The 23,381-nt window shown below is 41.0% G+C and overlaps 3 protein-coding genes across 3 annotated transcripts; 1 reads left to right on the top strand and 2 right to left on the bottom strand.

Moving 5' to 3' along the window:
* Positions 1–3,858: 3,858 nt before the first annotated feature.
* On the top strand, positions 3,859–6,171 carry cfap410 (cilia and flagella associated protein 410). Its single transcript, XM_030772077.1, has 7 exons — positions 3,859–3,940; positions 4,227–4,245; positions 4,331–4,377; positions 4,730–4,959; positions 5,194–5,341; positions 5,559–5,655; positions 6,034–6,171. The coding sequence occupies exons 1-7, from the start codon at positions 3,864–3,866 to the stop codon at positions 6,169–6,171; spliced, it is 756 nt and encodes a 251-aa protein (XP_030627937.1). The 5' UTR covers positions 3,859–3,863.
* Positions 6,172–7,111: 940 nt separating this feature from the next.
* On the bottom strand, positions 7,112–13,580 carry orc2 (origin recognition complex, subunit 2). The gene is made up of 17 exons (XM_030772891.1): positions 13,489–13,580; positions 13,168–13,272; positions 12,755–12,901; positions 12,447–12,533; positions 12,043–12,139; positions 11,586–11,613; positions 11,430–11,487; positions 11,142–11,329; positions 10,900–10,998; positions 10,603–10,712; positions 10,276–10,408; positions 9,953–10,049; positions 9,643–9,789; positions 8,132–8,303; positions 7,700–7,761; positions 7,387–7,505; positions 7,112–7,195 (listed from the first exon to the last, which is right to left on the bottom strand). Exons 2-17 carry the CDS (start codon positions 13,259–13,261, stop codon positions 7,112–7,114), a joined length of 1,722 nt encoding a protein of 573 aa, XP_030628751.1. The 5' UTR covers positions 13,262–13,272; positions 13,489–13,580.
* A 1,464-nt stretch (positions 13,581–15,044) lies between these two features.
* LOC115810587 (protein FAM126B) lies at positions 15,045–20,516 on the bottom strand. Its single transcript, XM_030772546.1, has 12 exons — positions 20,471–20,516; positions 20,228–20,287; positions 19,878–19,982; positions 19,384–19,563; positions 19,169–19,249; positions 18,596–18,711; positions 17,789–17,884; positions 17,545–17,661; positions 17,058–17,145; positions 16,602–16,752; positions 16,122–16,256; positions 15,045–15,619 (listed from the first exon to the last, which is right to left on the bottom strand). The coding sequence occupies exons 2-12, from the start codon at positions 20,276–20,278 to the stop codon at positions 15,045–15,047; spliced, it is 1,695 nt and encodes a 564-aa protein (XP_030628406.1). The 5' UTR covers positions 20,279–20,287; positions 20,471–20,516.
* Positions 20,517–23,381: the final 2,865 nt, after the last annotated feature.

The following is a 23,381-nucleotide window of genomic DNA, read 5'->3' as shown; positions in this document are numbered from 1 at the left end:
TTTTTAGTATGCACTGAGCAGCCTCTGTTCCTAATGTGTCTGCGGGAACGCATAAATACGGCTCCGCCTCTTGTTTGCACATCACGTTACTGAGATTTGGGGCTGGAGTTAGGAACAGAATCTGTAATTATAGCTTTAAATGTGTACATTTAAAGAACAGCTCATCAGAGCTTGTGTGATGATACGGTTGAAATTTCGAATTTGACTATTTGCTCACACATGATGAGCCCACCGAAAATAGGCTATCACTATTTTACAAAGCTACTAATCTTCGCATGACATGATAATGCTGAAAAAAATACTCTCTGTCAAAATCAGATTTTGAGACACGTAAATGCGTGTGTTCCGTGTGCATGTATGTTGATTACTGCACATGTTGAAACTCCCAGGCTGAAAAACGCTATCAGTTGTATGTTCGTTTCTTTCCTCACATTTAAATGTCTCACATGGCTACGTCTCATGTATAGTCATCAGTGTGGTGATCAGTGTGTGTTATCCATTTGTGACCCAAACATCATCTCTTTGAAATCTTCCACCATAAATCATAGCTTGTGCAAAGTAAAACAAGCAAACATTCAAGGCAGAAATGAATACAGTGATTTAGAATATTCAGACCCTGTTTTTGCATACTCTTTGTCACACTGGATATAAAAACAAAAAATTTTCTCAGTCACACTGCCAAGGACTTCATAAAGCTGTCATGAAAATCATTTCATATTGTTTATGAAACCAGCACATCATTTTATTGTGTTGATCATCTCTAGCAAGGAGTCTGGCAGAGCAGTGGCTTTGATATCAAAGTGATATCAAAGATCTTTCCACAAATCCAACAGCAGTCACAGTTCTAACAATCATTCATTTGGTTAGAACTTATTCATATCTAGGTCACTCTGTACCCCCCCCCCTCCCAGAATGCATTGTCATAACATCCTTTGTTCAATGACACATGGACCACATCCACAAATAAAATGAATAATCAGCCAGTTTCTCTCCTGATTATCTGGTTGTACAGAAAGTTCTGCTCTAGAGTCTCTCAGGTTATGTGGATTCCTTCTTTAATATAAATCTTTGTTTCTATAGCAACTCAAGCATCTCTTCATTCTGACCCTTACAAAATCATGGCAGTGCAGTGATAACTGAAAAAATGAAATAATATAAAGGCATGTTACTTATAAATTGTGAAGGGGATGACAATGATTAAGAAGACAGGGCATCTTATAAAACACAGAAGCAGTGAAGAGCCTGAACTTTTTTTTTAGGTTCCTTATGATCTTAGGTTCCTTATGATTAACATCATGATTAACATCATGATTACAGGCCAGTGGCGTTAACATCACACATGATGAGAGAGGTTGATCCTCTCCCACTTTAATCCTCTCGTCAGACCAGCACTAGACCCCCTGCAGTTTGCCTACCAGGAACACGTTGGAGTGGAGGATGCCATTTTACCTGCTTCACTGAGCCTACTCTCATCTGGACAAGGCTGGGAGCACTGTGAGAGTCATGTTCTTTGACTTCTCCAGTTCATTCAACACCATACAGCCTGTATTGCTGGGAGACAAGCTCAGGAGCATGTGGGTTGACGCTCCGCTTGTGACCTGGACAATGGACTATCTGACAAACAGACCACAGTATGTGAGACTGGGGAGCAGTGTGTCAGAGACAGTGTTAAGCAGCACAGGGGCCCCCCAGAGGACCTCCTCCCCTCTCCCTTCCTGTTCACCCTGGACACCTCCAACTTCAGGTACAACTCAGAGTCATGCCACCATAAGAAGTTCTCTGATGACTCTGCGGCTGTAGGGTATATCACCAGGCAACAGGAGGCAGAATACAGAGGACTGGTAAACAACTCTGTGGAGTGGTGCAGCCTGAACCACATACAGCGAAACGCAAGCAAGACAAAGGAGCTGGTCATGGACTTCTGCAGGAATAAGCCTACCCTGACCCCTGTCTCCATCCATGGAGAAGATGTCGAGGTATTCCACTCCTACAAATACCTTGGAGTGCATGTGGATGACAGGCTGGAGTGGACTAACAACACAGTGGCCCTTTACAAGAAGGGCCAGAGTCGGCTCTACTTTCTGAGGAGACTACGATCCTTCAATGTCTGCAACAAGGTGATGCAGATTTTCTATCAGTCAGTGGTATCCAGTGCCATTTTCTACACGGTGGTGTGCTGGGGTTGTGGACTGAAAGTTAGGGATGCAAACAAGCTTGTCGGGAAAGCCAGCTCTGTCATAGGAGTTGGAACTGAGCTGGACTTACTGGGGGTGATGGCGGAGAGGAGGCTGCTTAAGAAACTGGTGGGCATCCTGAACAGCAACTCCCATCCCCTTCACGATGAGCTTGTTAAACTGAGGAGCACCTTCAACGGCAGGCTGATCTCCCACAAATACTCCACCGAGAGATACAGAAGGTCGTTTCTGCCAGCGGCCATCAAACTGTACAACTCTTCTCCTCTCTGCCGCAGCAAAGGGTTAGACTGACGCCTGATGCCCTATGCTGCTCCTCCTTCAACATAATGATTGCACAATGGGCAGTTGCACAATGGACAATTGCATAAAGGACAATAACTATTTCTATCTATCTCAGTCCTTCTCATAGTTATCTGGTTTAGAACTGCTCTATGCAGTTAGTATTATCATTTTACATAATCTGTAACAACGACAATGTACTCTGTTGCACATGTAACAACAACGATGTTCTCTATTGCACATTACACACCACGCAATAGTGATAATCTTACTACTACTGCTCAATATCGTGGCATATTCATTATATTCATTATATACTATGTATATAACCCCTGCACTATGGCAATAACATTCTATCTACCTCACTATTCTCTCTTTACTAAAGGCTACTAGGCCTAATTACACTACTAATTACTGCACAATGTACATATACGTCCACTATTTTTATCTTTGATTTATTTTTATTATTCCATTTTCTTATTTATCCCATTATATTCTACTATTATATTCTACGTCGTGTTTGGTGTGTGCTGAAGGTGTTGTTGCGACACTTGAATTTCACTCGGGATTAAAAAAGCATTTTGTATTCGTATTCATATTTAAACAAGACCAAGAACTCAGGCTGCAACCTCTGACACAGGGGGAATTGTGTGATGTGTACTTTTGTAATTTAATATGTAGTTTTCAACAACAACAATGATAGCGCTTAGTATTTTTACATAACACAGTACACTATAAATGGAACATTCAGCTGTTATCATCTTAACATGGATGAAGGCTTGAAGGTCAGATTACAGGCCTGGAGGAATGTAGTTTCAGTGAGTGCAAAAAATGCAACCTGTCATCCACACCAACTGTGAAATGACAATGGCTTAGAGGTGGGGTATAGAGACCCTATATCTAGCAACAGGCAGGGCAGCTGTCAAATAATGATAAACTTCTGAAGAACACTCTCCCACGCATGATAGGCTACTGCTAACAAATTCACAAATGAACCCTGAATGAAAACCATAACAGATATAAATTCATTTTAAGATTATAAATTACCTTTTAATAATTTCATTTCATTCCTGATGCGTACCATAAAATCCAAATGTGATTAATGGAAGGCAAAGCAGACTTCTAATACATTGGTTGTGACTGGTTAAAAATTTTTGGTTTGCGTCTCCATCTAGTGTTTCTTAGAATGCATTGGGTGGCAACCATTCTGTTGCCAGAGACGCTGCAGGAGGACAGGAGCGCATGCGCACTTGCTGTATAAAAATTGCTAGGAAGGCTGGCTAGTTTGCTAAATTAGCATGTGATGGTTGATGCTTTAAACCAAACTTGATACAAGTTGGCAATTCTGTTGACATATATCTTGTATCACAATCTGTGGAGCCGCTCAAAATGAAATTAACTCGAAAACTTGTTCTAGCGAGAGCCAAAGCTTCGGACCTGGACAGCGTCAAAAAATTAAATTGCTGGTATGTATTTTCCTGGCTTCTTAGCTGATTGCCCTGCCAGATATATTTATTATGCAACCATATCTGTCGCCATTTATTGCTCTTTAATTGAACTAGCAATGGTCGTCTTCTAAAAAAGTGAGATGCACCATTTATCCGGAAAAGTCATATGTTCTGAACACAGTGTTCACCTATCGCGCTTGAACAGCATTTACCTTCTCAAGATATATAATTACACAATTTAAGGGTTGGTTTCAGTATCGTCAAAAATGGTTTTGATTAATGGCACTGTTTTCATTCATTTCAGGGGCTGCAGTTTGACCGATGTAAGTACGTGCTTTTCATGTTCTCCGTCCTAAATGTTCGATTTTGTTGAAATGCGCATATTCTAATCCGCAATGTTTCTATCAGATCTCCATTTTCTCAGAGATGCCAAGTATTGAGGTCCTAACACTAAGGTAGGTGGACTTTGCGACATGTTAATAGCAATTATTAATGTGTTGTGATTGTATTATGGTTCAGCTGATGGCAAGAACTTTTGTGTCTTGAATATTGTACATATTTTGCCCCAGTGTACAGATCAGAATAGCTTTAAACTTCGTTGAAATACTTGTGCTCGAATTTTTTAAGCAATCCCTTTTGGTCTTTCCTAGTGACATTTTCTGTTTGTCAGCTTAAGGGCAGATTTTTGTACAAGACTGTTTGTATCAGTTTGCTCAGTTTTGTAGTTTTGTGTGCTTGGAGAAGTATTTAACAAATATGTTGTCATGATTATTATCAGCTTAAATGTCTTTTGTGTTCTCATTTTAGTGCCAATAACATCTCCTCTCTGGAACACATATCTACTTGTCAGAATCTCACTGAGTTATATTTGAGACGGAACAACATCCAGGACCTCTCTGAACTGTGTCATCTAAGGGGCCTCACCCACCTAAAAGTTCTGTGGCTGGCAGAGAACCCATGCTGTCAGGCTGATCCAGCTAAGTACCGTTTAACAGTTCTCCGTACCCTGCCAGGCCTGCATAAATTGGACAACCAAGGTGGGTCTGAGAATGCACTACCTATGCCAAAAGTAACCATGGAATTAGACCCATTTGTAGATTGTAGATAGGGGTTCATTGCAGTTGGACCGTGGCCTCTAAGAGTACAGATAAAGATAATAAATAGATAATATACAGATAAGATGTGATACCATAGCACTTGGTCTATTATGGTACCAGTTATGTCTGCTCAGGAGTTAGTATTGTTGTTTGTGCTTATGCCTGATTTTGCAGTGGTTACAGAGGAGGAACTTGCTCTTGCTCTGGCAGAAGGGGAGGAGATCAGCACCCCTCCAGGCACTGCTTCTACCAGCTCCACCAATGGCCTCACAGAGGCAGACTCTGAGAACGACCCCCTCAATTACAGTATGGAGGAGACCAAGTACGTACTGCGTTGTCACCGACTCCTTTCACTGCCACTTATTCATTCAGACTAATTACATGCTAATGAAATATTCTTGTCACCAACACACATGCATGCAAAATTAAAATGTAAAACAAACAAAACACTTTCAGTTAATGTTCTTGCATTGCAGAGCCTTTTTTTTTTTTAAAGTTTTAGTTGGATCTTGGTAATTTAACAGTTTTTCATCTCTCAGCAAAATACGTGCCCAGTTAGGGATGAAGCCATTACCCAGAGATAAGTTCCCATCTTTTTCCTCTCCACGGGAGTCTGGGGGAGCCAGACGAAGAAAGGTCAGTCCAGACGCATAAACAAAATTTCGGTTTATGAAGTGATATGCAGTATAATGAAGTGATGAGCACATCGCATTCCTATAATGTCACAGATAAAGTAGCGGAATTAGGTTGGGATGTAAGTTTTCATGACTGCTTAGTCAGAATATGATATCCCAACAGTTCTTAGGTCAAAAGTGGTAGTCTTGCAACTTAATCAATGCTACCTGATTACGCGGCCAAAAACCTACATTTGCTGTTTGATAACAGTGATTCAGGAAATTAAAAAGGCCTATTATCGTTGTGCTCAATGCAGGAGGAAAACATTGTTTTGTACAGTGTGGAAGTAAATATAGTCTTGGAAGGATAACATTTTCTCAATATCTGGTTCTTATGTAGAGCCATACACTGGAGGCTGTACTACTGCTACTGAAGGACTTGGATGAGGAGGAGCTGAAACTGGTTCAAACAGCAACAGAGACCAAGCTGAGAGCACGACATCGACAGAAAGAGAAAGCTGCCATCACACAGCAGTGATCATGCCACCTTGACCGAATAATGTCAACCAGACAGATGACAGCACACTTTATGATAACTAAAGACTACAAATAAGAACGGACAAAATTAATCAACCTCAGACCAGAGCTACCGTACAAGCAGATGGTACCTTAAAGCCATCAGCAAACTTGACCACAGGGTTATAATTGGAAAGTAATAACTACTAGTGTCTCAAAGCAGATAACCTGGCCTTTTTTTGTTTGAATATTAAGTCAGGTTTGCTTGTTCCAGATGCGTAGATATAAAGCAACTCACATGCATTTTGGTTTTACATGTCTGAAACACCCCCCACCCCCCCCCCCATCCACCATGCTTGTTGCTGAATACTGTCAGCTCTGTCATTCTGCCTTCATTGCAAACACATGACAGGGTAGAGATGAGTGATATGCACACATACATTTCACCTGCACATTATTGTCACAATTGCTTTAATGTGTCAAATCAAACAGTTACCAGGTTGCCTGATTTTGTGCTTTTATAAGGTTCCTTGTTGAGGCCTTTGTATGGCGTTGCAATGACTTATAGTTCACGATTTAAAAAAAAAAAAGATATGAATGTATTTTTCTATGTATAAACAGAAATGCACATTTTTTTCTTTATTAATCATCAATAAATGGAGATACAATCCTTGCTCAGGTTACATTTAGATAAATGTTCCTGGGTAGGTTTCCAAAGCCGTAGTTTTGAAGTGCTACTTGTTCTGAACGCTAAAAAAAAAATCCAGTAACATTGTGTATGCATCTCATTTCACTGGAGTTGTCCATTCATAGTGCGATTGGGACGAGTGGTTCAGATGACTCAGTCTAGGCAAGTGGAGGAAATATCTGGTATGTTTGTGTCACATACATTTCACTTATCCGGTGCATTCTGTACCAAGAAACACTGAAAGAAACGGAAGGTTTCAGAGGAACAGGATTCTTCACTCTGCATTCTCTTTCTCCAGGAAGTCAGTGAGAGTTCCTGTATCCACAGGGATAAGAAGGTATTCAACCCCATCAGCACCCTACAATGATAAGAACAAAAAAATATTTTAACTGTAATGGAACCAAACTGGATTCTGCAGCTGTGAACAAACAAATTAGAAGAAGATATGAGATAGTTCTGATAGCTTTTAGATTTTCAGATAATATCACCAAAATATACCAAGACTGTAAAGACATTACAACAATATACAATTCAGATCATATTTCTCACCTTCTTGGTGCGGATGAGCTTGTGATCTCTAAATTCTGTCAGTTGTGTTCGCAGTGTGATATCACTGTTCACCAGGAAAGCTTCACGACAGCGCTGGTAAAAATCTTGGAAAGACAAACCTATGAAGAGAAAAGCCTCTTTATATAGGTTTCAAAGGGCAACCGTGCTTCATGTAGCTGGATCGATATTGTTACTCTATTGAATGTGTGGAATAAGGTGTTGATCGAACCTTGAAATGAAATGTGAAATAAGGCACTGTGGATGAAGGAGAGAGGACTGAGGAATCTGTTTGCTCTGTCTGAGTGTGACTTGCCTGTATATGAAGGATTGTCTTTGTTCTCCAACTGAAATTCTGCCAACAGTCTAAAGATCCCTCTAGAAGAAGAGACCACACACAGAGTGAATAACACACATGAAAAACCCTGTAATTTTCCAAAACATTCACCAAATGTCAGTGTAAATTACTGATAAGGCTTTGACTAAACATGAGGTTAATGTTAACAGGTCAAAGTTACCATTTTCTTTTGGCACGTTAGAGAGCAGCGACAAATGTATAATAAATAGCTTGCAGTGTAGTTTGTGTTTACTGTCCAGTGCAAAGGGGAAAACAAGTGATCTAACATCTGCTTGTACTCTCAAAGCTTCAGCTGGGTAAACCCTAGGTAACGAAGCTATTGTTAGCATGATTCTGAGGAAAGAAAAGTTATTGTGAGGTGGCTCTAGCAGAGAAGATGGTCAGCTGTACCTGGCATTGGGCGTGAGGCTGCGCAGGACATGTGTGAGGGAGCTGAGAGCCAAGGCTCCAGTCTGCTGGACCAGGAGAGAGTTCTCATAGGAGGTCTCCTCTGAGTACGGCAGGTAGGAGGTGGTCTCATACCAGAGCCAGTTAAATAAGCTCATCTTAGACTGGTCCCACGCTAAAAACACAGTTGACATTCAAGAAACAGCTGCTATTCAAGAAATTTACATATAAATTTAGGTATGAATTGTCAGAAGGAAACTTATGTATAAGTATATGTATGACTGTTCACACATTAAAAACACAAATATGAGGAATACATCAGAACACATCAGACGATACAACATCAGAGTGAACTTGTATCATAATCTTGAAGATATTGTCAGATATTTTAACATAGTCTGAATCGGCAATACATATGAAACACAAAGGAGGAATCCCACCAACAGATAGAACAATAAGGTCATAGACTCCTGCCTTGTGTCGCTGTCTTACCCCAGTGAAGTCACCTAAATGGACTCCCTAAAATACACAAGAAAGGAGCCCCTCTCAGGCCAGCTATCAGCAGCATAAACACTGTGACATATTGATCTACTGTCCTCGCTCCCTTAGTTGACTATGTTATACATTATATCAAAATCTCCCTGGATTTCATCAATAAGGTTTGAGAATTGAGACAAGAGACCATGGAGTCCTATGACGTCACATCGCTGTTTACATGTGTACCACCTACAGTTGAAACTATCCGTTTGAAGTCTACAAGAAACCTACTCACACACTGATCAGCATTTGCTTTTGGATTCCCATCACCCACTGAAACACAGGCATGGGGTCATTAGAAGTCTACACCACTGGTCTGAGAATGTGCCAAGAAGCACCGAGTCCAAAGACAAGGAGCGCAAACATTTCAGAGAAGCTTTGACAGCTTGTGGCCACCCAGACTGGGCTTTTGTCAAAACAGCAACGAGGTCCAGCAGGAACGCCAGAGGTACAGACGGAGGGGAGACGCCTGAGCAGGCAGAACAACACCATTACACACTATGTGGCTGGAACATCTGAGATACTCAGGAGCATTTTCAACAAACATTGCATGCCTGTGTATTTCAAACCCAGTGACAATTAGTGGAAACTTGTATACCTAAAAGACTATACATCCAGACACAAGGGGAGCAATGAAATATACATTGTCCAGTGCAATGAGGAATGCAGAAATTCAGAGAACTGCTCTATAAATGCATAGCCCAACATAGGAGGACTAAGTCCTCAAGTCAAGACTCGGTCTACGTAGTCTACTTGAGAATGCCAAGGAATTTCCCTCTACTCAGCTAAACAGGGGAGCGTTGTTTTGGATGAAATGTCTTCAAAAATATACCGCAAGCTGTATATCAGAAGTCCCAGTATCTGCTCATTTGTCTCTGACTTACTACTATTTGATATCGTATGCACACACACACACAGACACTCTAACTCTCTACCTAATCTTTCACTACATTTGATGTGACTGTCTCAGAGCATACCAAGTGGGGCATTGATGTGGTCGATGGAAGCCAGCAGGTGCAGGTTGGGGATAGAGGCAAGCTGCCCCAGTGCCTGCTGGGTCTTCTCGCCACGGAGCATTGGGCCATCAATGTTATGAATGATCAGGTAGATGTGGGTGTCCGGGTCTGGCAGAAATGAGGAAGACAAAAATGTGTAATACACATACCACGTTGTTTCTTTAACAACATATACAGAGCAGTGCAAAGTACAAGATAATGTAAAGAATTACAGTAAGCTGTTGCATGTACACATACAAAACATACACAATTTTATATGTCTCACTATTACCTTCTTTGAGAGTCTTTGTAATGAAGTCTATCTGATCCATAGGTGTCCGAAAACTGCCTTGATGTTCCAGTACCTCACCAGTGATAGCGTTCAAAATCTGTATAAGACATGAGAGAATTGCTATTAGACAGCACCACAGAAATCAACAGCCTTGTATAATGCGGTGGTAAGTTTTGTGATGTCTTTGGATGATGAGGTTAGGGTTCTTGCAAAATTATGATGCATTGTAAATGTATGTATGTATGTATGTGTGTGTGTGTGTGTGTGTGTGTGTGTGTGTGTGTGTGTGTGTGTGTGGGGGGGGGGGGGGGGATGTTACTGACCGATTTCAGCGTGATGCTTGGGAAGAAGCCATTGACCACTAGGTGGAAGCAGTCAGCCAGCATGGCAATGCGAAACCTCTCCAACAGACTCTTTTTCGAGCCAAGACCATACAGCAGAATGTTAAAGCCCAACCTGAAAATACGTGCAAATAAACAGAGTTAAAGTTAGTTTTTATTTGTTATACAAATATTTTATAAATATATATATATATATATATATATATATATATATATATATATATATATATATATATATATATATATATATATATATATATAAATATAAAAGCTCACACACACACACACACACACACACACACACTCAACTGCAACTGTAGCATCCACTTGCTGAAGTGTTTCTCATGCTTTTTGTTCAGTTCATTAATTTCATCTGAATAACAAGAAGGTTTTCCATCCAAAAGCCTGAGCAGGGTTTCCTGTAAAATTAAAGAACACCAAATTATGAAATATCCTGTCTCACAAAAATAAATCCTTATTAAAATCCCTATTACAGTCACATTACACAACCAATGATGCACAGCATGTCATTTTTGTAGATGACCTAATTAATGAACTACTCCATAGTTAACTGATTATTTAACTGATCGGTTGAGCTCAACTGACCCTATCCAGTTTGGGGGTCTGGAGTCTTTGGAGGGTCCGATCAGACGTGAGCACCTTGGAACTGCTATGGGCTTCAAAGTATTCTTCCACCAGGTTGGCCTAACAGAGAAGAGAGACATTGAAACACATGCTGTACATTTTGACACATTTAACACATTTCTTAAATGTGACTAAACAAATCTTATGGCTCATTTACTCTCCATTTCTGTCACACACTCTCATGTCCCTTCAGAAATGTTTACCTCTGGAGCTTTCTTGGTCTTCTTGGCTGGGGTCTTATAGAGTGCTGCTGCAGCTGCAGATGTCTTGCTGGGAGTTTTCTGTGGTGTTTCTGTTTTCAAAACTTTCTCCTCTACCTCTTCATCATCGTCTTCTTCCTCCGAATTGGAGGGGGAGAAGTCACTGTCACTGTCTGACTTCAGGTTGGGAGCTAAATAGGCAAATAGGGAGTAATTAGAAATGTAAACAGGTCAGAAGGCACAAAATTTGTTCTCAAACATTTATTTTTCTGTAAAGAAGGACCAGCGCACCTATAAGTCTCTTTCTCAGTCTGTGGGGGGTAGTTGAGACAAACTGCACCTTCTTTCCCTGGAGAGAAGCAGGTAAAGAGAAGTTACAGATGGGAGAGTTTAACCTGGGCGAACCATAATGTTTTCTAAAAAAAAAAAAAAAAAAAAGATTCATACCTTTTGGGGAGTCTTCTGAGGAGTCTTGCTTTGACTGGCAGACCCTTGAAGGTTAAGAGAGTGAAAATGATACCTTTGACTGTTTATCAATACCATAATACTATGAAGAGCTCATGAGCTAAGAACTTGAGTGCAAAGTACTTTTAAAAGACTATTCTTCAAACATAATTTTCCCTATTAATCGCTGTTTGATATGACACATTCATGAATCTTCTGACAATAACTTCTAAACAAGATTTCCTGAAGGTCTCCTGGTGGTCCATCACAGGAATTGTCAAAGTGTCAGAAAAATGCTTGAAACATAAATTTGTAATTGGAGCATAAAATAAGTTTGCTGTAAAACGTGACAAAATCATTGATGCGATAATCTACTCCACCAGATGAAAGAAATTCTGGATAACCACACTGTGTGTAGGCAAACACAACACAAATTATTAAAGAAGAGACAGATCTAGACTGACTCTTGGAGGCACGGGGTGAGCTCAAGGGCTCCTCTTCTGTGTCGGGGGTGCTGAAGGTGACACTCTTCCCCGGGGTGCGTGCCCACTCAGACGCTGAGGGCAAAGACACAGAAGTATTAAGAAATGTAAACCCCTGTGTGGTGAGGATAAATGAATTTCTGAGATTTCCAGTACACAGAAAGAATAACACTAATACAAAATGCATTACAGTTCATAATCGCCATCAACGTCAACAGTCATTAACACTTCAGTAAGAGAGTTATTAAATAACAGGATGAGCAGGTGAATTTCACTAAAATTAAAATGGAAAAATATCTGCAAGATATTTTACACATGATGGACTGATAAGAAAGGCCCTCAATTATTGACTGAGCAGGATGCTTCACCTGCATACACTCACCCATCTGAGCCATCTTATTGGAGCGTTTGATGGTTTGAAAAGTGAACACTGTCGCTCCAGCAGCACCAGATCCATTTTCTGCTCCATCTAAATAGTATAGGAATCAAACAAATTTCACATCACAAAAAATGAGTATTAGTTACATTACGTTTATTTAACGTCAGCTTAGTAAATGTAATGTAATGTAATGATGTTTACTCGGCTGCACTGTTAACATGAACACAAAAAATAACAGTGGGTAATGAAACTGTTTCTTGAAGTATTAACACAGGTGTTATTCTATATTAACTCTAAATCAATCTTTTTACCTTCTGCTCCAGTACCCAGGGCCTCAACATAGTTTTCCTCATTGAAAACCTCATCTTCTTCCTCCACCTCTTTAACCTTTGACTGCAGTTTTTTGGGAGTTTCAAGGTTCACCAGTGTCTGTACAGACCCATGGGCCACTTTCACACCTTTCAAATGGGAATGAAAGAGTAAATAGCCTACCTGAAAATAAGCAACTTATAGGCTGTTAGAACAGTATCGCTGTATTGTGCATCACAGTACAATGCGAGGGACAACATCCCTGTAGTAGAGGTCGTCATTTACATTAATAACATCAGGTTTCATGTATCATCTCTTGATATTCAGTGATGCTGCGTGTTGCGTTTGTTTACAAGCTAGGAGCCACCACAACAGGAATTGCAGGAATAGAGGAACATCTTTATGCGTTAGATACCCTCATGTTTATCGACAATGTGGTCCAACACATCTCCATCTCCCACGAACCGAACCTCCAGGACCCCGGAATCGGTGTGTTTCTGTGGGCGCATCGCTGAAATCTCTGAATAGAGCAGACACTGTTTTAGCTGGTTTGAAAGAACTGCCAAAGAACTACTGATATCACACTAACCTCCCGGAAAAGTCAAGAAACACATCACTTCAATCTGTTAAAAACTTCGTAAAAGAACACTACGGAGGGACACGGTGCACCCCGGGAAACATCTAGTATGGTATCCTCATAAAGTCGCTGAGAAGATGATGCCAGCTTTTAACTTACCCCGACGATATCAGCACAACTAAAACATGTAAAAGTTCCGCTTTTCTGTAATGATCATACTGTTCGTAAAGCTTTAAACCGGGGATCTACGTGGACATGACCATTTCAAATACATACAATGACAAGCGCCATTAAAAAGTTATACGGTAACGCCAACTCCGCGCCATATGAAGCGTCTTTAAACCACGTGTTAAAATGGGAAGGCATCTTGGTGTTTTTAACCAATCAAAATATAGAGTAAAAAAGAACACAATTACCCACAACGCTACTCGAGTACAGTTAAAGGTACAGTACATGATCATGTCAAATTTTCTCTTTGCATTTTAGGAGTTGCATTTTTAGATGTAGTATTAGATGTTTAATTGGAAAGAGTTTAGTAATATGTGTAAAAACTGAATATACATATAAAGTACAAAAAGTATACTTATATTTTTAAACAATATATAGTGCTCATTTGTACATGCTTAATGTTCAAGTCAGAGAAAAAACTGTTTATTTGTATATCAGTTTTGTTGTCATTGCTATTGGTGGTGACTTTTGCTGCTGTTTTGTATACATAAGTCCCCCTCTCCCCCTTCCCACACACTGAGAAAACTGTATCATTGAACAGCACGATATTTATTCACCATCGAGCAGATAGATTTATCTCTGTACAAGCAATATAGAGTGGTTTTAATAGCTCTTCCTATTATACAATATTAATTTACACAAATGTACACAATTTAAAATATAAACTTGTTCCATGGTACAACATAAATATTTTAATCCACAAAGGAGCTTTCTTGTTGAATTTTCAAGGCAGTCCTCATTTTTATACTAATGTGTAGCAAGAGCACAGGCAGAACGTATGGACTTGTTTTTTTTTCTTCAACAGAAAGATGGAAGAAGCATTTTTACTGCTCTCAGCAGCTGAACAGGTTAAAACTCTTTGGATCATGCATTGCCACGTTGCCTCTTATTTGTTTGCAGTGATTGTCAATTTTTCAGTCCATTTTCCTGACACAAAGAGGGCCGACTGGCCCCTATTGAAAGAACATTGTGTAATTATGGCACGTGAAAGTCCTATGTGTGGTACAGTTCTCGACATGTCCACTAATAGGGAAACATTGTGCAAAACTTTCTTTTCTCCTTCAAACCAATGTCCAGTGCATAATGATGTTACAGTGTATATAGTAACAGGTGCATACATACAAAGTCACAAATAAACTCATACATACTTACATACATACACATACATACATACATACACACACACACACACACACACACACACACACACACACACACACACACACACACGCAAATACTGCAAAACATGCTCATTCATACCCAAATACATACAGTAAAACATGCTCATATACATGCACAATACACATATATGCACACGCACGCACACACGCACGCACACGCACACGCACACACACACGCACACACACACGCACACACGCACGCACACACACACGCACACACACACACACACACACACACGCACACACACGCACACACACGCACACACACTCACTCACACACACACACACTTGACCAGTCTTTTTCCTCTACACCTGTGAAATAATCTGCATGTTGAAGCTAGACGAACGAGACTGCTTGGACAGGGGGCTCCCAGAAGAGAATGGACTTCCAGGGGAGAGGAGGTCCTGACTCTTGGCTCCACGACCCAGGCGGTCCTCTTGCAGGCTGATGGCAGACAGACAGTGGGCTCTGTCTGCACTTAGGCTCCCAAAAGACAGGCTATCCGTCGGCCCAGAGGACCCGTTCAGCCCCGTGCAGTCTAGGGACTTTGTGGAAGATGTACTACCAGTTCTGGGTGGTGGAGCTCCGAATGGGGGATTGTAATGGGGCCCCAGGAACCTTCTAGCGACAGTTGGGCTGATATCTGCACTATGCAGGGTGATTACGGGTGGAGGAGAGTGGTGCCGCTGGTGAAGCTGACGCAGGGCGGCTCTGGTGTCAGCTGATGACCGGTCTTTCTGTCGCACCGCCGGCTCCCTGTCGCGGGACACACGGCTGACCCCATCTCGTCTCACGCTAGGCTGGCTGCTGCTGGAGGCTCCAGAAGAGAAACCCTCATCTGGGTCAAATGAATCCTCACCACAGCTCACACCATCAGCATCTACACACACAAAGGGGGGGGAGGGGGTTTTAGGATTCACAAATTCACGCTTAGTAAGTTCATAGCTAGCTTTGAAACAATGAAGAGCTTGGTACAACACAGCTAAGGCACTACCAAAGGGAGATCCAAAGACATCAAACAGGTTAGATAACAATCTATTCAAAGGGGCAAATATCCACAGTGATCAATGAGGGAACCAATATCCAGATGACACAGGGAAAAACAGACTACCTTTGTGTCCCAGAGCAGGACCTTGCTAAAAGACTAGCCAGAAAATCTCGAAAAAGATTTACTGAATCACAAACCAAATGTTTTATGAGATGTAACTGCAAATTCAGTTACATAATTAAAGGCCGGTGCAAGGGAAAACTGCCTTAACCCATCATTGGCCATACTGATCTTGGATAGGCTAAAGGCCTCAGTAAATCTGGCCTGAATAACACAATGAGCAGGGCATAAAGGGTTCACTACATAGGGTTAGCACCTCCTTTGCCCTGCCTACCCCCACGCATGGTAAGGTGAATGGTAAACTTTGTCCAGCTTCGCGACTTGGCATTGACTGCTGGTTCTGGAGGGACGTATCGTCTGGGGGTGATGGATGCGTAGAATTCAGTCGTAGTTGAGAAATCAAAACAATCTGAAGTGAAGACAGTGAACATGCTATAAACTGACCATACTGAAGAACCGACCTCAGAAAAAATGGACTGCAGATCCCAGAGGGATGGAAGCTCTTTTTGATTTTTCCCGTCGTTTTTACATAATGCTAAATGACATGAAATGGACATGAAATCATAACTCAAATTAAAATGTCATCTGTAATGATGCAGTAAACATGGAAAGAAAAACAAGTTTTGGACACAATAAGAGACAACACTGAGAGTGCCTGAAGAAATTAAAAAAAAAAAACACACAAAAAAAACCCTCAACCATCGGCAGAACCCCACAGTGCCTCAGTAGATGCTGTAAAATCAGGAGTGCATACCCTCTCGTTTCCAGCGAAGGCGGCGGATCGAAGCAGCAGTGACAGCTGCCTGGGACAAACTCCGGCTAGTGGGTGTTACTTCCACCTCCAGCAAATTCCGAGAGCCCTCTGACGGGTGGGCCGGAAGGGAACGAATCATAGCATTTGCCAACTGAAGGACAGGGGCAAGCAATGAGTCAAAGATTATGATGATAAAAACATTCAATTTCATATTATTCATGTCTCAACTTCTGGCACTTATTCACAATGTTGTTACGTTTTACAGTAATTTTGAATTATGTTAATATATTACGTATAATTTACAGTTTAAAAAAGTGCTGCTTGACTGGTGGTCGTGATCACATGATACAGTATCTACACTAAGAACAGATCCCATGTGCATGTTTTGATTTTAGCCAGTGTGAAGTAGCAGAGCCAAAAGAATGCTCATTTGCAGAATGATTTCAGGGTTCTTACCAATAAGGGCTGGGGATAGAGTTCTATCTGAGCTCGATACAGTATGTCCTCCAAGGCTTCCGTGCCAAACCCCCACTCTCCATTATAACTAAAGTCAAAGAGAAATTCAAAGAGACATACACTCAGATTACTTCTTTGTACAATCACCATTCATTTCAATGACCAGATCCAACAGTTTACCAAAAATCTGGACAGTATTTGACCACTGGTGTACATATTTACTAGTGTACATATTTACTGGTGTACATATTTACTGTATTTGACCACTGGTGCACATATTTACTAGTATCAAGGAACAGTTGACATGCAATAAGTAGACGACTGGCACTTTATGAAACATCCGCCTTATTGTAGACAATCTACGACTCCTCTTTATCTAAGTTTTATAAAGAAAGCAGAACTGAGAGTTGAAAATGAGAGGGAAAATGAGAAGACAATCAGGCAAGGACTTTCCTTTACTCTGGAGGAATGGGAAGTCAGGACTCACATGGCATGATAAACTGCGCTGAGCATCTGTACCATGAAGTCTGGGTCTAGGCGTATGCGGTTACATGGCTCCCTCCATAGTTTCAGCTGTTGTCGTGGATAACCGCACACACATAACCTTAGGAGTGAAAGATAGAGAGAAGAAAGTAAGGGGAGAATTATGAGAATTTGTGCGTGTGCGTGTGTGTTGGCATGTAAGAGAAAGAGTAGAAAAAAGAGAGGAGGGACTGAACTATAACTCTCACCGTGAACTCATTCTGCATGCTGATTGGTGAGAAGAACCAGGCATGTAAACGATGGCAGAATTATAGCAGACCATGAGGAAAGATAGCACTTCAAACCTGTAAAATCACAATCAGGGAGTTATAATGCCACCTCGCAGACCCATAAAGACACACATACTGAGTCATAGCACAACACCTCAGACTGGGGAACACATAAACATATAGTACCTCACACATACAGGTGCCTGTGCCTACACTGCACCTTTTATATGTCTTAAAGTTCCACACCAGATAATGTCAATACATCTATGGCCTGCTAAACAAGCACACTGGGATGTTGAACAACCCTAAAGCGAAGACAGCAGAATATATTTGAACAGACACCCACGCCCGCTTTGAACAAACTCAGCCAGAGCTCACTTGGCCAGTTCATGGTTTTCAATGTGAAATGTAGGGGTACAAAACAAACATTCGTAACAGCTCAGGGAAACTGAAACGTGCAACTAGACAAATCAGGATGAAAATGACTACCCCAGTGTTTCCGCCATCACCAGCAGTCAAACGCTCAGCAGGACAACATTAGCACAGTCAGCACGGAAAACACAGATCGCTAAACATGTAATCATTACCCGCGGCTACAATGCACAGCACCTAAGAGCTGGATTTAGTAACAGAATAATTATCAAATGCCAACAGCGTAACCGTCAGATCTAACAAAGGGCATATTAACCACGGTGTGTGAAATAAACAAACAGACTTTAATTGAGAACTAGCAAGCAACCCATCTGTCAGAGAAATAAAACATTATGTGTTCATGGTCTGCTGTACCTGTTCTGGGAGCTGAAGGTCTCTCTCTGGGGGAGCAGGCCACTGTACACCACCCTGATCAAGTCATGCTGGCTCAGAGCCCCCTCTGTCAGTGCCATAGACCCCAAGCTGGATGGCTGGAGGAAAGAGACCCCACACATTCAATTAACAACACAGCATATTCATATGATACTATAATAGAGCTCTAAATCAAATATGCTTGACTGTCATTTTGATAATGACAGTCTATCAATACGGACTTTGTATTCAGAGGGGTGAAAACAGATGAGGTTTATTCACACTATATTGCTTTCATCCAATTTGCTGTATTTTAAAATACCAGAGGCATCAAATTACACGTAACGCGCAACAAAATTAGTCTATGATCTCGGCAGGGTAACATCAGATAATATTTTATATTTTAGGCTTTTACTGATCGAACACTGATACTGATTTCCTGTGCTGTGCTGATGGTTTCCTATGCATGGCTATTCATGTAACTCCTAAACACTCTTTGTCATCTAAATACAAAGATGCAGTTAATGTAAGGGCCATCAAGGCCTTTATGTTTTAAATTTATTAGACTACACTTACTTCATGATATATGGAGGGTTTGGAGAGAGAGGGAATTGTGAATGATAGGAGTTTACTGTTCCCTTTACTGTCCACAATCTCCTGCAAACCACCATTAAAACATCAAAGTTATTATCAAAATTAAACTGGACACTAATACATCAGGCAACAAAATATACATGCACACACACACATGCATCAACGGCATCCTGTCTCTCCTCAATTCCAGATTTTACCAGATTATAAATTCCAAGTAGCAGGGCTTCAACACAGCCGTTGCGATGGCGCTCTCTGCTGGCCGAATGGCACAAGTACACCCATATGAGCTCGGGCAGGAACTGCAGTGTGAAACGGCGAAGACCTTCCTCTGAGCTCCGGTACAACTCAAATAACTGATGACACACTGGAGCAAGCAGCTAAGAAGAAAGAAACAGAAAGAATAGCAGGGGGGTAAGGGAGAGAGGTGTTGAGAAAAAGAGCGAGATGAGGATTAAATAACATTGATTCAGAATGCAACACTTGGAAAATACATAAAGACCACAACAGATATGTATTCATGTATAAAGCAACAAGCTTTAGGCTGAAACTGTGAAGGGTCTCCTAAAACTGACTGAAACATGATTGAAAGGCTAGTATTAAGAGAGAAATTTTATACAATATGATAACACACTATCACAGAACTAAATGTATCTTTTATTAACACAGAACCCGGTTCAGAGTTCAGTGATACCTCATTGCTGGGGTGTTCCTGGATGACTTTGTAAAGGGCTGGAACAAGGGCTTTCTTCAAATGCAGACTGCCTGCATAGCTGCAAATCTGATCATCAGGTAATGTCTTGTGGGAACAAGAGGATAGATTTGTAAGTCCTTGGATAAATAGCTCACTAATCTTCATCAAGTATATGAACATGATATGGACTGACATACTCATTTCAACAACTTGTGGATTTTTTTTTTTTTTTTTGCAAGAAACGTGCTCAATCATTGGCTGAACAACTCTCTTTGAAATACTGAAATAGAAATTAAGAGACATTTTAGGAATCCTCCATGGGACTTTCAGTGGAATGAAATTCCTCTGACCTTGAATTCTGACAGCCATTCCTCTACCACCGTGCGCTCTGAACAGAGCATGGTCCTCCTCTGAGAGAGAGCGAGAAAAAGAGAGAGAGAGAGAGAGAGAGAGAGAGACAGAGAGAGACAGAGAGACAGAGACAGAGAGAGACAGAGCGAGACAGAGAGATAGAGCAAAGAAAGAGGAAGATTTTATTACAGTTATTTAACTTAATTCTAGGTCTTTCTGAACCTTAACTCTTGGTGACTCACCTCTCCCTCAGTCAGATTTTAAATATCCATAAGAGGAAAGGGCTGACTGTCCATGGTGTCAGCCAGGGACAGGGCAAACAGCCTGTGGAGACACACAGCACAGAAATCCTGTTCAGTCACTCCTCCACTTCATCTACCTGCCCTGCGCTGTCAGAGAACACCGGCAGTCACTACGGTAACCTTGTAAGTATGTACAGGGCTAAGTCACAAGTCCTATTCAAAATTCGGTCAAGCACACCCTGGCAGGTGTTTGCGACACAATGCTGCTTCATTTAGCTATTCAAGGTGAATTTGTTAGAGTATACACACAGCTTGCATACACATATGGTGAAATGCTCTGTTCTCATTAAAAAGCTAAACAGGATGTTTAAGGGTCAAACCAATACAAAAAAAGAGGAGATGTTACCCAAGCTGCAAAGTCAAAACTTTTTTAACGCTTACAATTTCTGGAGCAGTTTTTGGTCTTATGTGGTCAGAGGTAATCATATAAAATACAAATATAAACAAAACAGTAATAAAATGACAATCAGGTTGATATCACATGTATTTTACAAAGCAGTATGCTGTGTGACAACTATGTAGACAAGTCTGCAGCAGGATATTTTAAATATTTTTTCAGTATAAATATTGTATATATTATAAATATTAATATTGTAAAGAAGAGTCAGAAGAAGAAGAGTCACAGTGAGAAGAAGAAGAAGAAGAAGAAAATAAGAACAATAAGAATAAGAACAGACTGTGCTGTTCTGGACTGGACAAGCTCTAGTGAATCCACTCAATAGACACAATACACTCTGTAGACACAGACAAATAAGACTAATGCTTTTGTTATCTGCCTATTATTTACCTTTTTTCCAAAGGCAAAACTAAATAAACTGATAAGAAACTGAACACCAAATGCACTTCCTTGATGTTTGGTACTGACAGGCGTGTGGGCCTGCACTCACCTCTGCCAATGGATAAGTAGCTTACAGGCCTCAGTGCCAGATAATTCAGTGTATACAGAATGTGAGCCAGAGACTTACAGCACAGCCTGGAATATGTGCTGCTAAAAAGAGCTTATTTGACTTAGACAATACACAGCAAAGTATAAAACTGAAAGTGAATCAACATTCACCCTACAGATGTACATTCAGTGACACTGTGTGCTGTGTTCTCATACTGACATTGTTTTTCATTACTCTCGGGCCTGTCATATTAGCCAGCTGGTCTTCAGTCATGTCTAATCTGGGCTGGGCATTAGGAGGACTCTCCTCTGCAGAATACAAGACCTTGGCAAGGGTCATGATAAGGCTAATTAGAGTTAAAAACAGCTCATGATTTAGTCCCAGTCAAGACGACAGACACACAATTGGATAAACAGAAGAGATCTGCAACACATAACAACAGTATTTCAGAGGAGGTTACAACCACAAGGTTTGATGTGTGGTGTGTAAAATGTTTAGTTTAGGATCAAGCATTGTACTGTCATCCACATAAGTAACAACCAAACTGCAGCCCAGTTGGCCTGTTCACTATTCTAGTCTAAAGGCACAGAATGCCCTCTAGACATACCGCCACTGTGCCAGTGTGGCTCCTGGGCAATATTCCACTTTGGTGTATGTATTACCACAGCCTGAATGTCAGTCAGACTAAATATGACTGTGCCTGAAAAGCAGCATGGCAGAGCGTGCTTGCTTGCCGCTTTAACGTGTGTATGTATGTGTTAACAGAGAGTGTTGTGGAGAATTTTGGTTACATGACTTGAGTTAGTGAAAGGACAAGGGTACGTGATACAATTGCCGGAATGTCTTGGAGGACTGTCAAGACCAGGTAAAGTATTTTGATTGTTTTTATCAAAATAAAATGTGTGGTGTAGGAATGCAGTATTTTGTCACAAAAAAAGCCTTCTGTTTAATTTCGTGTTTAGTGTAGTAATGGGCTAATTTTCACCTGACAGTGATCTCACCATTTTTTAAATTTCTCTCTCTCTCACACACACACATTCATGTTCTCCTCTCTCTTATATATATACACACACACACACACACACACACACATATATATATATAGTTCGGCATTCCCACTTAACAAAAAGCCAGCGAGCGTTACGTTCTCTTAATGATGCAGCCAAAAAATAACCATCAAACATTCCACACATATCGACAGGATCGTCCTCCAAATTTGATTGTCTTTTTAATAATACATACCAGTGTGATGTAGCGACCCCCGATGCTGCAGGGAAGCTAATACAGACGGGTTGCCTTGCAGGCTACTCCTCCTGCGGCGATGACACGAGTCCTTGAGCGAACCTGCAATGTGTGCAGCTAAATCGGAGCACGGTAAAGGACGTACTCCATACGATGACTGCCGCCGAGATCAAACAGGGCAATTCCTATTTGCTGACTTGAATAACCATTACGGGATGTTAGCACACACCATGACTTTGAATAACGATTAGCGAGACTTCTTCCAATGTTGACATCTATGTCTTACCTCTTCCTACCGACTTGCAGCTCTGGTGACGTGAGCACTGCGCAGCTATTGGGCGGCCACGTCGAGGGCTTGGTAAGAGCAACTCAATTGGTCAGGTGAGCAGGTGACCAGTGGAGTGTACTCGTGCAGAAACGTGCAATCCGCTCGGCAAAGAGTTCAAATGAATTCAAACATTTGGCTTATTTTCATATTTCTGACTTCAAGATTACATGACTAGCACCTCGAGAGAAATGTAGCAGGCTAAATGAAGTCTTATTTCCGACCCAAGTTCACCTGGTAGCATTTGGCAGAACACACGCACAATCTTGGATTAAAACCACGGTAGTAGGATGGTTAACAGGGAATTATAGATTTAATAAAAAGGTTCATTATGATGAAATACAAGAGTCTGCATTAAATTCTTTATTCAAAGATTACAATTAACTATGTACATTGC

Source organism: Chanos chanos, chromosome 4 (genome assembly GCF_902362185.1).
Source record: "Chanos chanos chromosome 4, fChaCha1.1, whole genome shotgun sequence".
Lineage (NCBI taxonomy): Eukaryota > Metazoa > Chordata > Actinopteri > Gonorynchiformes > Chanidae > Chanos > Chanos chanos.
This window is presented reverse-complemented; position numbering and strand designations above follow the sequence as displayed.

Bases quoted from the DNA above. Each gene is read 5' to 3' on its own strand.
- cfap410 (XM_030772077.1), top strand. From the start codon at position 3,864: ATGAAATTAACTCGAAAACTTGTTCTAGCGAGAGCCAAAGCTTCGGAC. The intron at 4,960-5,193 runs GTGGGTCTGAGA...CTGATTTTGCAG, and splicing joins GCATAAATTGGACAACCAAG to TGGTTACAGAGGAGGAACTT. The intron at 5,656-6,033 runs GTCAGTCCAGAC...GTTCTTATGTAG, and splicing joins GGGGAGCCAGACGAAGAAAG to AGCCATACACTGGAGGCTGT.
- orc2 (XM_030772891.1), bottom strand. From the start codon at position 13,261: ATGCGCCCACAGAAACACACCGATTCCGGGGTCCTGGAGGTTCGGTTC. The intron at 12,902-13,167 runs GTATCTAACGCA...CCCATTTGAAAG, and splicing joins CATTGTCGATAAACATGAGG to GTGTGAAAGTGGCCCATGGG. The intron at 9,790-9,952 runs GTAATAGTGAGA...CATTTCTGCCAG, and splicing joins TACAAAGACTCTCAAAGAAG to ACCCGGACACCCACATCTAC.
- LOC115810587 (XM_030772546.1), bottom strand. From the start codon at position 20,278: ATGCTCTGTTCAGAGCGCACGGTGGTAGAGGAATGGCTGTCAGAATTC. The intron at 17,662-17,788 runs GTGAGAGTTATA...TTCACTCCTAAG, and splicing joins GCATGCAGAATGAGTTCACG to GTTATGTGTGTGCGGTTATC. The intron at 16,257-16,601 runs GTATGCACTCCT...TCTTCACTTCAG, and splicing joins CCTTCGCTGGAAACGAGAGG to ATTGTTTTGATTTCTCAACT.